Here is a 12,934-nt window from a genome sequence, read left to right as displayed (position 1 = left end):
TCCAAGCTGTTCCTGTGAGGTCCACAATCTATTTCCTGAGAGGATTTTTGTCTTTAAGTGTCTTTTCTAAAAAAGGAGAAAAGAACCAGGATGTTTGTTCATATTCTAGTGGACAGTAAATCTGGATTTTCATGGCCTCTCCCATGAGTTTTAGTCACTTTAAAGAGACCCACAGGAGCTGTGGTCTATTAGCTGAAAACAGAGGAGTTATCTTTAGCACAGATGATTAATCGTTTCCTGAGACATTTGTAACATCTGGGTGCAAAATCTGAAAAGCAAGAATAGAAACCCCTCTGGATTATCACTGTAATAAAAACCTAATAGAACAGACAACCATAGGAACTTCCTTTTTTATTTTACTCTTACTTTTTTTAATTGTTGTTGCTGTTGTCCTTTTCCCTCGGCAGATATATATTTTGTCCAAATGTAAATTTCTTTTCACTGAAAAAGCTACAAACAAATCTGGTAAAGCCTCTGTGACACAAAGGAAATGTCCACATAATCAGGGTGACGTGTAGAGAAAGAGCAGCGGAAAATAATCATATGGAGTCATAGAACACAGAGATGAACATGTCAATCCTTCACTTTAAGCCTGGCAGCCTTGGTTGAGTGTTGAACGCACTTTTATTGTTTAGGTGTCAAATGTAACAGTGTCACCATTCAGAGAGGGAATAAAGAGTAAATGGTCACATAAAAAAATATAAAATCAACAATGAAAATGGTCACACGGGAGAGTCAGGTTCCCGCGGCAACGTGGATGTACAGTTGAGACAATGTCCGGATCCAGACGTGTATGTGTTTGGTTTGCACATTTCCACAGCCTATGTTAATCTCAAACGATTAGAGTCCTTTTTTGTTTTTGTTTACTAGCCATGCATACAGTTGACAATTCCACGTGTTGAGTCAGTGTCTTCACAGGAGCTGGCACTTTCAATACAAAATATTTACACTACCATTTATTATTCTCAGGAATACGGCCTCCGTCGTCACTAGTTCTTACTATGGATTTGAACAACTTGAGCATCTCAGTTTAGACTGACAATGGAGGAAAAAATAAAAAGAAACATGTTACGTATGGCAAGTGTTGGCAGCTTCACTTTAAATGCTGTGAAAGGAGTTTGGAGAGTTCGTCCGTAGAGAGAATCAAACACTGACAAGATGACCTCTTTGTTGCAATCTGCTGTAAGAGACGTCCTAGAGTCCTAATATTAAATCTCAAAAGTGAGAAGAAAAAGGAAAGAATTTAATGTTTCAAGAAAGACACTGACCCATCTACCTTTTTCTCTCCATTCCTTTTTTTTTAAACGGCTGAGGAAGAAAAAATATATATAAGACAGTGGAGGTGCTTTCATTTCACCTCTTTGGTTCAGCCCTATGTTGAATAGAAACTTAAATTTTACATACTGCAAATTAAAAACACTCCTCCGTGTTTGAAAAACATCCCAGAAATCTGTTATGGGGTCTGTTTACAGTAGCTACTCATGGTAACAAAAAAAAAAATGCATGTTGGTGTTTTGTGCGAAACAGACGAAACCTTGGGAAAAAAACAAAAACCAAATCATTCTTATCACATTGTTTAAGTGTAGAGATCCTGACAGGAGATTCTTTGCTGATGAAAGGGTAAAAACCGACAACTAAAGAGAGTCAAATAAGGCGAGGGCATCTTCCTTTTTGTTGCTTGTCAATTTCTCTTGCAGCATTCCTCATTCAAAACATATTCATTACTCACATGTCGTCATTATTAATCATGTCACAGCAGTTTGTTTGCTCCGTAGAGTTAACATCCATTGCGTTCAACCATGGATTCAACTTCCGTTTAATTGGCATGTGCATGTCTGAGCGTGTGTGTCTCTCTGCTGCGTTGTCGCGGTAGCTTCCTCTAAGTAGACTTCTTTTCCCTGGCCCTTTTTTCCTCGAGGCCCCCGGGGCTATTGTATATTGCAAGAGGAGCAGCAGGGGTCATCCTTGTCCGGCTGGGCGGCAAAGTCCATCTGCCGAACAATCTCAGCGAACAGTTCGTCCACCATGGTTTTGCTCTTGGCCGACGTCTCCAGGAACGGGCAGCCCCACTCCTCGGCCAGCGCCTGGCCCTCGCTGGCCGAGACCTCCCTCTCGCTCTCCAGGTCCACCTTGTTCCCCACCAGGATGACGGGGACCTTCTCGTACCTGAGGGCAGAAACAGAAGCGTGAATACGACCGAACTAAAGCTGGTGCCGAGGAGCAGCGATGGAATCAATCAGCGCGTTTTTTCTTTTTGTGCCTTCACAGTTAAACAAGCAATTACTCTTTCAGAACTTGGCAACAATGACACTTGCTACACGCTTCAGAAGGTTTTAATTGCACTGCTGCACGAACATTTACTTGCATGAGGAAACCCTTCAGTTAATGATATTATTTTATTATCCGTAATTTTCACTTTGTATTAAAACCTACTGAAAAAGGACGACACTGCACATAACCTTGTTTCAGAATTTTCTTGACCTGCTTTCCTTTGTTTAGGTGAGCCGGGCATTTTGGGACAAGAAGGCAGGGAGGAAACTTAATTCTTAATTCCCATAAAATGTGTGTAGCACATTGTATATCCATCAAGTGCATGTCACCCTGGATAACAACAGTTTAACAACCTGATTTCGGACCTGAAACAGTTTGGTTACACTTCACTCTAACTCCCCTGTTAAGTGTTTATTAATTGTTAATATACGTGTTTAATGAAAGGTTAAACAAGTATATTATGGATCCACCCACAGGGAGCACAATGTGGGCTCCCTGTGGGTGGATCCATGGCTAAAACGGAAAGGAATGTTTCTATTTTGACTGGTCTCTGACTGTGGGAGGCAGTTGTCTAACCGTTAGACATTAATTCCCCTAATCTGAGCATCCATCCATCATCTACTGAGTACAGCTTATTCTCTGAGGATCGCAGAGGCGCTAGAGCCAATCCCAGCTGACATTGGGTGAGAGACGGGACCCTGGACAGGTCGCCAGCGTATTACAGGACCAACAAACAATTATGCTCAGTTTAGAATCACCAACTAACCCAAACTCAATCTAAATGTCTTTGGACTGCAGAAGGAAGCCCCCCCCCTCCCTCTTCTTTTTGCGAAAACTCAAAGTGTTGAGAATAAAAAAGTAAGCCGCCACAGAGAGACTTGGCAGTTAAATTGCTGTTCTAAGCAAAGGTTGACAATCACATCTCAGTGTCGTTTCCTCTGCTATTTCAAACCCTGAAATCAGCCCTGGCTGTTTCAAAAATCACACGCTCGGCAAAGTATTTCCAAAAAGCTCAGCTGGGTGCAAAATGTGGGCTGCCTGTGGGTGGATCAATGGCCAAAACGGAAATAAATGTTTCTATTTTGACTGGTCTCTGACTGTGGGAGGCAGCTTTCCACATAAAGAACCAGGATGGCACCTTCTTACTGCGAGGCACTTAGTGCTGAGCCTTCAAGCCACCCACCCTGCCTCATGTATACACCAGAGCTGTTTTTAGATATGCACTGAAGTCCTGAAATCTTCTGGAGGAGCAGTATGTGAGATCGTATATGTTCAAGTCAGTTTCCTCTGGACATTTCCCAGACCCTTTCCTGCCAGCCCCCTTAGTAAAACTGAGTGAGCTCACAGTGAGAATACAGCGGGACAATGTCGGATTCGAGACTGGAAGAATATTAAATATGTCAGTTATACACGTAGAAGACGCAGACAAAGATGTCAACTTGTACAAAGATTCAAGAGATTTTGGTGACAAAGTACCAACAAGTTGCAGGGACGACAAAAGACTCGGTCTGAGTGGTCTGAAGATTTTCCTGCTGTGCAGAACCTCCTGCTGAGTTCTTCATCAGTGAAAGGCAAATGCCCGGACCCAATTCTCCTGACATTTTCCTGAGTCTTCGTCTGAAAACAGCTTAAGTCTAAACTTTGACCTCGAAGACAACAGGAAATGAGTAGTATAATATAACTTTGAGCCCCTGGAGGGTCAGAGTGCAGGAAGTGACCATAATCTTTTGAGCTTTGAGCTCCGTGCTGTGGAGCTGGGTCACAACATATCACTGAGGAACTACAGCCACAGCGGACGGTCAGTTGATCTAAATAGACTTCTGCACTCAATTATTTTAGAGGAACAAATGTGATGTTGTTTCACTGATATAATCGCGACATCGGTTTTGATACCAGGGAACATGGTTAGCCTCGGAGGCCGTTTGTACATATCGGAGGAGATACAAAGATCAAACACATCGCAGAGATAACACATTGTGCGTCTTCACATCCTTTGGTGAACAACAGGTTATTTCTTTCATCCTTTTCTGAATGAGGCGAGCGAGGGAGCGTGTTCCATCTGCTGGAGCCATCGTTTGAGTCTAAATGTCTCTGACCAAGACACCGAGCCACGTTGTCACATCTAACCAGTTATTACCACCGAACACCCACCAACATAATCAGGGGTTTTAAAAACCTGTTCTTACTCTTTGCTATATATATATATACATGCTTCTAAATTATATATAGAAGGGGGAAAAAACATCATCCTCATCCTTGATCGCTATGGTAACAGGTATACATGGGGAAGAAGACGCAAGCGTCATACTTCTTCCAGGTCGGGCCGCCTGAGCCCTGCTTACAGGCCAGGGGCTGCAGGTTTCAGCATTAAATAAGCTTAAACTTGCCGAGAATAGGAAGCCAACTTTGATCTAGTCATGAATAAATTATACAGAGGGAACTTTAATCACAATCCCGTCCTGCTCCCAGGATTGGCTCACCAGCCGAGAAGGAGCAACCAGGGTTTAGGAGATGATCTCAGAGGTTCCTCTGTGTGTTGCCCTTGAGCTTCAAAGATAACTCGTATGAGAAACTACAGCAGCCAAGTCTCATTCACTGCATTCCTGGGGTCAATGAAAAACAGTAAGGACGTGATTTTCCCGACTATTTTTGGACCACTTCTAGCCGGTGGTGGGCAGCTCTCGCCCAGAACTTTATATTCCCTTTCCTGTGTCACTGAGAAAAGAACTTGAACATAGATGTAGGTAAGCAGATTGCAAGCCAGAACCTTCACTTTTATAGCTGTGCCCATTTAGAAGACGCCACAGGGGGCTCTGGGTTTAGGTGAGGTAATGGTACCATTTGGTTTCTGTCTTTCCTGCCCCACAAAGTGGTTGCAACTCAAATCTCCCACTTTAAATCTCTTGCTGAGGCCGGTGGTCACCTAACAAACTCATGTGTTATCTACCATCACCTGCTGTTTCATAGCAGATTTCACTTTCCTGCTCCAAATGTCTCTTCTTATAGAAAAAAAACAAACAGTTCAAGATGTTAAACCTGAACTCTGTGTATGGAGCTAGGGCTAAAAAATTAATCATCATAATTATCAGAAATTTAACAAGGGGCTGACCCAAATATGATTTTCTTTATTAATGAATCTTCCATCTTCTTCTCTATTATTAGTTTGGTCTGTAGAATTTGTAGAACCAATTCGTTTAGTACAAAGTTAGTCAAAAAATCCAAATACATTCAGTTTGCAAAGCTCCAAACAGCAATTTTTTGAAATTTTTAACTAGAAAAATCCTCCTAATGATTGACTAGTGATCAAAATACCTGAAGGTGATAATATTTTGCCTATTGACTAACCACAACATTTTCCACTAAGGAGATTATGCCCCCCCCTTGTCAATTTGTGTTTTGGATAGTTGGGTTTTTGTTTGTGAGCAAGATTACGCAGAAAAAAAGATTTTCACAAAACATTTAGATTATTTGCCTAGGGAATAATTCATAGATGTTAAAGCCAAATACATTCCATTTTTTAAGCTAGAACGTGAATTTGTTTAATCATTCCAATAATTAACCAATCATCAAAATACTTACTAATTGTCTCTCTAATAATCGATTAATTGACAAATTTTCTCATAGCAGGAGGAATTCCAGTAGTCAGTCCAGACACCCATGTGGTTAAGTCTGCCCTAGTTAAGTTAAGCTGCTCATTTAGGCGTCATCATAGCAGGAGCAGAGGCACAAAGACATCTGGTAGCAAAGGAGAGGATCTATATATAGTCATAATAACAGAGGAGGAGCGCGGCAGTCCCACAAGGTGTGAGATGGTGGCTGCCACAGATACCGAGGCTGCCCTGGCCTCGGTGATAGAGGGTGTCGGCCACACTGTGTCTGGACCCAACAGTGGCTGATGCAAGCGGGCCGGGCTCGTCCGTAACACAGAACACACACAGAGCAGGTTCTGCGGTTGTGGACACCAGCCGCAAAACGACAAAATGAATAACCGAGTCGGGTCGTGTTTGTGCCGTGACACAAACAGCTCAAGCAGCGTGTCACGCTTTAGCCCTCGGCTCGGCGCTGGAGCACTCTGAGTGCAAACACACATCTGAGCTCACCCAGATACGCCTTATCTATAATGCATGATGCATCAACTCACAGAGGTCTTGCTGACGGACGGCCGAGCCCAGCGGCCCTCGAGTCTCTGAATTTGACTCCAGCCATCGTCGTCAGGACAAGAGAGAGAGAGCGATGGGCCTTTTCCCAACGGCCCCCATTTTAAGGGAGGTCTTCAGTTCAGCCAGAGGAAAGAATTCAGCTGAGTCAGAGAACAGAGAAAAAACTCAGAAAGATCAGAAAGGGACTTCTGGGTAGTCTTTTATGAACATGCTACGACAACCACAGAAAGATGTCTGCTATTTAGAATTAAATTTTAAGTGTCTTTTAGATTCTCTGAAGGTTATAAGAACTAATTCCTTACTTCACGTTACCCTCAAACCGCGAGGCTATCCACAGAGACACCGGCCATGAAATGTCAAAATGGACGAGATAGATGAGAACTGAACCCGACACACTGTACAGTCATCCTTGGATCAAATGTATTACAGCAACAATACAGCCGGCTACCATCTCCCTGGGGGTAATTATGCCGTGTGAAACAAATTCCTCCCCTTACTGAAAAAAGTCCAAGGCTGAAAATCTGAAATTCAAAGTGCCCACTGCATCAAAAATGTGTTCAGATCCCTTTCCATAAGACGGGGGTGAGAAAGGAGCGGAACAAGCTTTGAACAGTTCACAGACTCATTCACACGTTCAATAGAGACATGTGGCCCGAGTGACTCGTTCCACATCCTCCACTGAAAATACAACTTTACACTGAGGATCTTATTCCAGTATTGACACGAGTCTTACCACCAGCCTAATATCAGAGAGACAAAGATTTCAATTTAAATGAGACCACCATTCAGTTTGTTGTCTACAGCATTTACACTAGGGATGCACCGATTCGATATTTGTATCGGTATCAGTACCGATATGGAAGAAATTTCTAGATCGGGTATTGGTGACAATGGGCCGATCCATATTGGCTGATCTATTCAGTGTAATTCTATGCTGTGCGCTGTGAGTGACGTCATACGCAAGCAACACGCCGTGCGGAGCCTACAGTGTATAAAAATGGATCGAGCGAAAGGATCGGCTATCTGGAGCTATTACACATTACCTCAGCCAACAAGCTCCACTGCTAGGTGCAACATCTGTAAAGTGAATGTTCCGAGGGGCAACCGCTGTCGGTTGTTGGAGACAAGGGATTTCTGCTGCTAATTAGCCACCTTGAGCCACGGTATGACATGGTAAGCCGAAAATATTTGTCCGATATGGCTCTACCTGAACTGCATGTTAAAGTGTCCAAACACATATTGGAGAGGATAAAAGACGTCAAAGCTCTGAGTTTCAAGACAGATATCTGGAGCTCTGACGTTTCCCCCGTGTCACTTTTGAGTTTAACAGCACACTGGCTGGATGAGAGTTTCGTGCCACACAGTGCAATGTTAAATGCAAAAAACTTCCGTGGGTCACACACCAGTGACGCGATTGCAGCTACCCTAAAAGAAATGCTTATATCGGTATCGGATCGGTATCGGCCGATACTAAACCTCAGATATCGGTATCGGAGGTGAAAAAGCGGATCAGTGCATCCCTAATTTACACCCCGTGAGCACTTTATTAGGAACACCACATTTCCACTGGGTAGCCCCCCCCCCCCCCTTTGCTGTCTAAACAGCCTCAGTTATTCCTGTCATGGATTCGCACAAGATGTTTGAGTCATTCTTTTGTCAGCTGCACATTCATACTGGGAATCTCCCATTCTACCACATCTCCCTTTTTCTTTTTTTAATGGACTCAGACCTGGTGACTGGGGAGGACACTAAAGTTCACTGAACTCTTGCTTTGTGGCTTTAACAAGCTGAAAGTAGCCACTTTGCACTTAAGGAATAGTTCAAATTTTTTTTATTTTCAAACTTGTCAAGAAAGCACTCGAGAGCACAAACGAGAAATTTAAATTGTCATTATTAAAACAAATGAGCAAAAGTTTCTGAAAACATCGGCAACTCGTGAATTGTGAGGCCGTAAGTTTGTAATTACCACTATAAGGGGGAGTTCATATGGACACTTCTCATAAACAGGCTAAAAACGGCTCAATTTGAAATCAGCACGAGAACACACCATCAAAATTCACACACTTCTCCAATGAGTAGACTCAGTACACAGTGAACTACAAGTAAATGTAGTATCTGAAGAGGGATTTGAGACAAAGCTTCAGCCAAACTTCTTGCTATAAGAAGCTGGAAGTTATGAAGCTAGAGACGCACAGGGCTAAATCCACACACTACATCAGTGGGAACACTGTGTACATGCTATAACACAGTGTAATAACTGAGGTATCTGATTTGAGTCGCAGCATCAACAGCAGTCACTGAACTTCAGCTCAGTTCTTCTGTTTTCACAATAGACAAAGAAGCCGATGAAAGAGGATCTGTTTGGGTGAATTGCTGCTCCTCCAGTTAGTGATCTTAATCTTTTCAGCCATTTGGCTCATGAAAAAGCCCTGAATGAAATCTCCGCAGTTTGGCACAACATTGACATTAGCACATAAGAGATGCCTACAAAATCAGCGCAAAATCAATTGTAAAATCTTGGTATTATTTCACCTCCTTCTTCGTCTCTAACCTCCCTGCTTGTATGGAAAAGGCTTCTGAATTCACCAATCCCAACGTATCCCTGTCGTACAGTTACCGGCAGCTGAACTGAGCGGTGACGAGGTCGCCGGCAGACAACAGGCAGGGCCAGGGTGTAACCATGTGCACCCCCGGCCTCTGTGCTGAAGCCTGTCTCTGCCACTCACAGCCGGCACTGATAGATGCTGACAGGAGTCGGAGTGAGAGTGACGCACCGCAGTGCCTCTGACCGGACACATGCCGATACGGATGTGATGGGTCACCAGTGTTTTTGACGCGAGGACAGACGATCAGGCAAGACAAGCAATAACAGTGGATGAAGGTAAACGGACACTCTGACTGCAGAGGGTTCACATGGAAAAATCCCATTTTAAAAATAAAGTGACTGAACTCAGTCATTTGTAGCTACCAGAGCTGCAGTTCAAACATATTAAAGGACAATTCCACCCCGTTTCAAGGGTCTTTACAAGTCTGTGATGTTCAGTGGTTACAAGTGATCGTGTGTGTGAGATTTTGTGGCTATTTTTACCTTTAGCAATAAATTAAATGATGGATTGTCATAGTAAAGGTCTGTCAAATGTATTGTCTCCTGTGTTGATCTCTGATTGTTATAGAAAGTAGAGAATAGATTTACAATACGTGGTCTGTAAATTGTCCTTTTGACCTAAAATCTTTCCCTCCGTGTCAGATTTGTTGTCCCATTTTCAGCCTCCTACTTCTTTGTCGTGTGAGGGAATTTTTCCTATTTCTAGTCAGTCCTTGTCTGCATTGTTGTCGCTGTGGGAGTTGAGTTTCCTACGTACAGCCTCTCAGTCCCCTGCTGTCAACAGAAGCTTTTAGTGACTGACAAATGACATGTATGTATGAAGAGGCTAAAACAAACAACAGAATACAGCAAACTACTTCCTTTCTTGAAACAAAAAGGATCAAAGACATGTTTTTGATGCCAGGCTGGTAGGTCCACTGATGTACGATGGAGGATTCTGGGGTATTTTACACATCAGCTCTTAGCAACACTTTGATTTGTCTCCTCTTTGAAAATGTAATACAGCAGCAGGAGACACAATGTTCAGTGTGAAATTACATAACAGCCTGGCTGCATCTGCTGTGTGAGCACACATGTCCACATGTACATATAAAAACATGTCAACTTTGACACACACTAACCCCAGGGGGGCGCTCTATATGAGGCAGTCCCTTGTCCCCTGACCCGAACCATCACATCCGACTCAATTCAACCCTACATCGTACGAAAACTAAATCTTTATCGTCAAAAAACTCTTCCCAGTTGGGGCTTCAATTTTCATCCCTACGGGTTTGTGTGTTTTCAGGTTGAAGGCCCCATTGGGACTTCAACACACACACACACACACACACACGCACACACAGACACACACAGTAGACTGGAAGTACCACTCCACATTCTCAACCCATACGGGGGAAACATGTTGACCTCATTCTTTCATCCGCAGATTTATAGGATTGTTTGTAAGGTGCATGTGGAAAAGAGAAAAACTGAAATTGTATTTTTAGACGACAGAAAGAGGCGAAAACAGCAAAACGTGTTACAACTTGATCACACTCCGTCTGCTGGGCTTCACCTGAAGTCGTTACCTGCGCCTGTAAACAGTGTGTGTGTGTGTGTAAACTGACTAGAATATGCTTTATCATCACATTGTTTTATTAGTCTCCGGAGCCCACTGGACTCCCTGAATTGACCGCAACACATCGACCGACACCTACCATGACTGACGAACCCACACAGTCACAGCTCAGTGCACGCTGCCTGCACATTATAAACAGGAACCAACCGATCGCCGATGATTATCCAACCACCATGACACTGTGTATTTAGGCTTTTATACAATCATGTCGGGTCATCAGGTGAAAATACAGTACATTGGCCCCGAGCTACAGGAACACCAATATCATGACGGCACAAGCCCTGTGATATTCGGCTAACCTCCTGTATCAATCAGCCGCTCGCTCCGGTGACCCCACATCGGGATCATCCGTGGAGCAGACATCAGACCATCTCACACTTTCAGTTGGGAAGCTTGTTAATTAAAAACATGGCCTCTCGTTCAGCAGAACCCAGGCTCATGGAAGTGAGCTGCCTCTCTCCCTGCCTCCAGCCTCTACAGTGCTTCTGAGCTGTGCCTCCTTGAAGCTCTAGCTGCAGTGAACCCCGGGTATCCCCCTGGTCGGGTGTTTCACTGAGGTTGCAGCATCCGGCTATAGGAAGACACTGACAGATCACAGGCTGTGTCCAGCACGCTGTGGATGGGGGACACACTGGTGCCGGCGGGTCAGCACTGCTGGTGTCTGTCCTGTCTAGACTGGGACATCTGAAAGTCTGTAGGAGACTTGAGGACGCTCTGGAGATCACGCATGACTTCTAATGATGCCGGGGCTGCAGATTTGCCTACCAACAACCACTGAGGCTGAGACCTGGCACACCAAAATAGAACAGGCGTGTGGTGTTGCCCTGAAGACACACAGCATCTCCATCCAAGCACAGTCCTCCCAGCAGGGCCCAGGCCCATCTCTCCACTACAGGGCCCGGAGAACCAGCTCCAGCATCCTACACACTACACTACACTACTTGGCCACAATAGGATTTCCCTGCTGTTTTTTTTTTAAACAAACCTTTTCACTCTTATGATCTGATCCCTCATCGGCTTTATGTCCTGGAAGCTCTGCTGGTTGACCAGGCTGTAGACCAGGATGAACCCCTGGCCGTTCTTGATGTAGAGGTCCCGCATGGAGGCGAACTGCTCGGTGCCGGCGGTGTCCAGGATCTCCAGCACCGACGGCGAGGAGTCCACCTCGATCTCCTTGCGGTAGAAATCCTCGATGGTGGGGTCGTACTTCTCGATGAACGTCCCGGTGACGAACTGCACGGTGAGGGCGGACTTCCCGACCCCGCCGCTGCCCAGGACCACCACCTTGTACTCGCGCATCGTGGGTTTGAAATCGAGTCGTGAAGGTGCCAAGAGTCGCCTTGCTGCTGGGCTACGGCAGAGCACAAAGACTCGGTGCCCCCAGCACGGTTCTCATGGTAGAATTTACCCCTCGCAGGCCGGACACTGACCGCTGTACGAGCGTCCGAGTCCCGCGATCGTCCCTGACGTGCACCGGGGGAGGCGGAGGAGAAGATCGGCCGAGGATGTGGACCGGCCCGGTTCTCATCTGCTTGGCCTCACTCCTCTCTGTGCATCAGGAGAGAAAATATATCACCAACTTGCTCCATCGAGGGGGAGAGAAAGGACGCTGGGGCTTCGACCTGACAATGAACCGCAGCCGCTGAGGCCTCCGCGGGAACAACAAGTCAAAGTGTCCGGACACCTGCTCGGAGCAACTCGCGGTTCTCTTTGTTTTCTCCGGTCACCATGGCGGGCATGTCTCCGTCTCTCCCCCGCTCTCCTGCGCGATCCCAGCCGCCATACTCTCGGGCGGAGACCCACGGCCGCTGCGTAACCAGCCGGTCCCCACTCGGCTCCCGTACTGAGGCTGGAGGAAAAAAGAAAACACCACCACCCTCCCTCCCTGGGCGGACGGATGTGCGAGCTGACCAATGGCAGCAGAGACGCTGACGTTCAGCGGCTGCGTTTCCGTTCATGTGTTAACATTCCCATCATTCGGTTGCCCCAGTGACATCCAGAGAGAGCTCGTCCAATCACAGCGGCGCCTCCAGGATGCACATCCAAGAAGAGGATAATGCGCCGGATGATGTTGCCATGGTAACGCAGCATTTTCTGTGTGTGTTGTTGCTGATGCTGCTTTTCAGATGAGTCCAAAAGATCTGTCTGGGGTATTATTTATTGATGACACAGACAGTACGTTGTGTGTTTGTCGTCTGGATAATGTTTAAAAATACCTTCACTTATAATTAGTCACACAGGACCTGAATGTGATTGCTTATCTAAATTTATGAAGCAATT

The 12,934-nt window shown here is 45.2% G+C and overlaps 1 protein-coding gene across 1 annotated transcript; it reads right to left on the bottom strand.

The window, feature by feature from the left end:
- Nucleotides 1–605: 605 nt before the first annotated feature.
- On the bottom strand, nucleotides 606–12,478 carry LOC133021500 (ras-related protein Rap-2a). The gene is made up of 2 exons (XM_061088365.1): nucleotides 11,640–12,478; nucleotides 606–2,166 (listed from the first exon to the last, which is right to left on the bottom strand). The coding sequence occupies exons 1-2, from the start codon at nucleotides 11,951–11,953 to the stop codon at nucleotides 1,929–1,931; spliced, it is 552 nt and encodes a 183-aa protein (XP_060944348.1). The 5' UTR covers nucleotides 11,954–12,478; the 3' UTR covers nucleotides 606–1,928.
- Nucleotides 12,479–12,934: the final 456 nt, after the last annotated feature.

This window comes from Limanda limanda, chromosome 16, assembly GCF_963576545.1.
Source record: "Limanda limanda chromosome 16, fLimLim1.1, whole genome shotgun sequence".
Lineage (NCBI taxonomy): Eukaryota > Metazoa > Chordata > Actinopteri > Pleuronectiformes > Pleuronectidae > Limanda > Limanda limanda.
The sequence above is the reverse complement of the archived record's forward strand: the minus strand, read 5'-3'. Positions and strand labels throughout refer to the sequence as shown.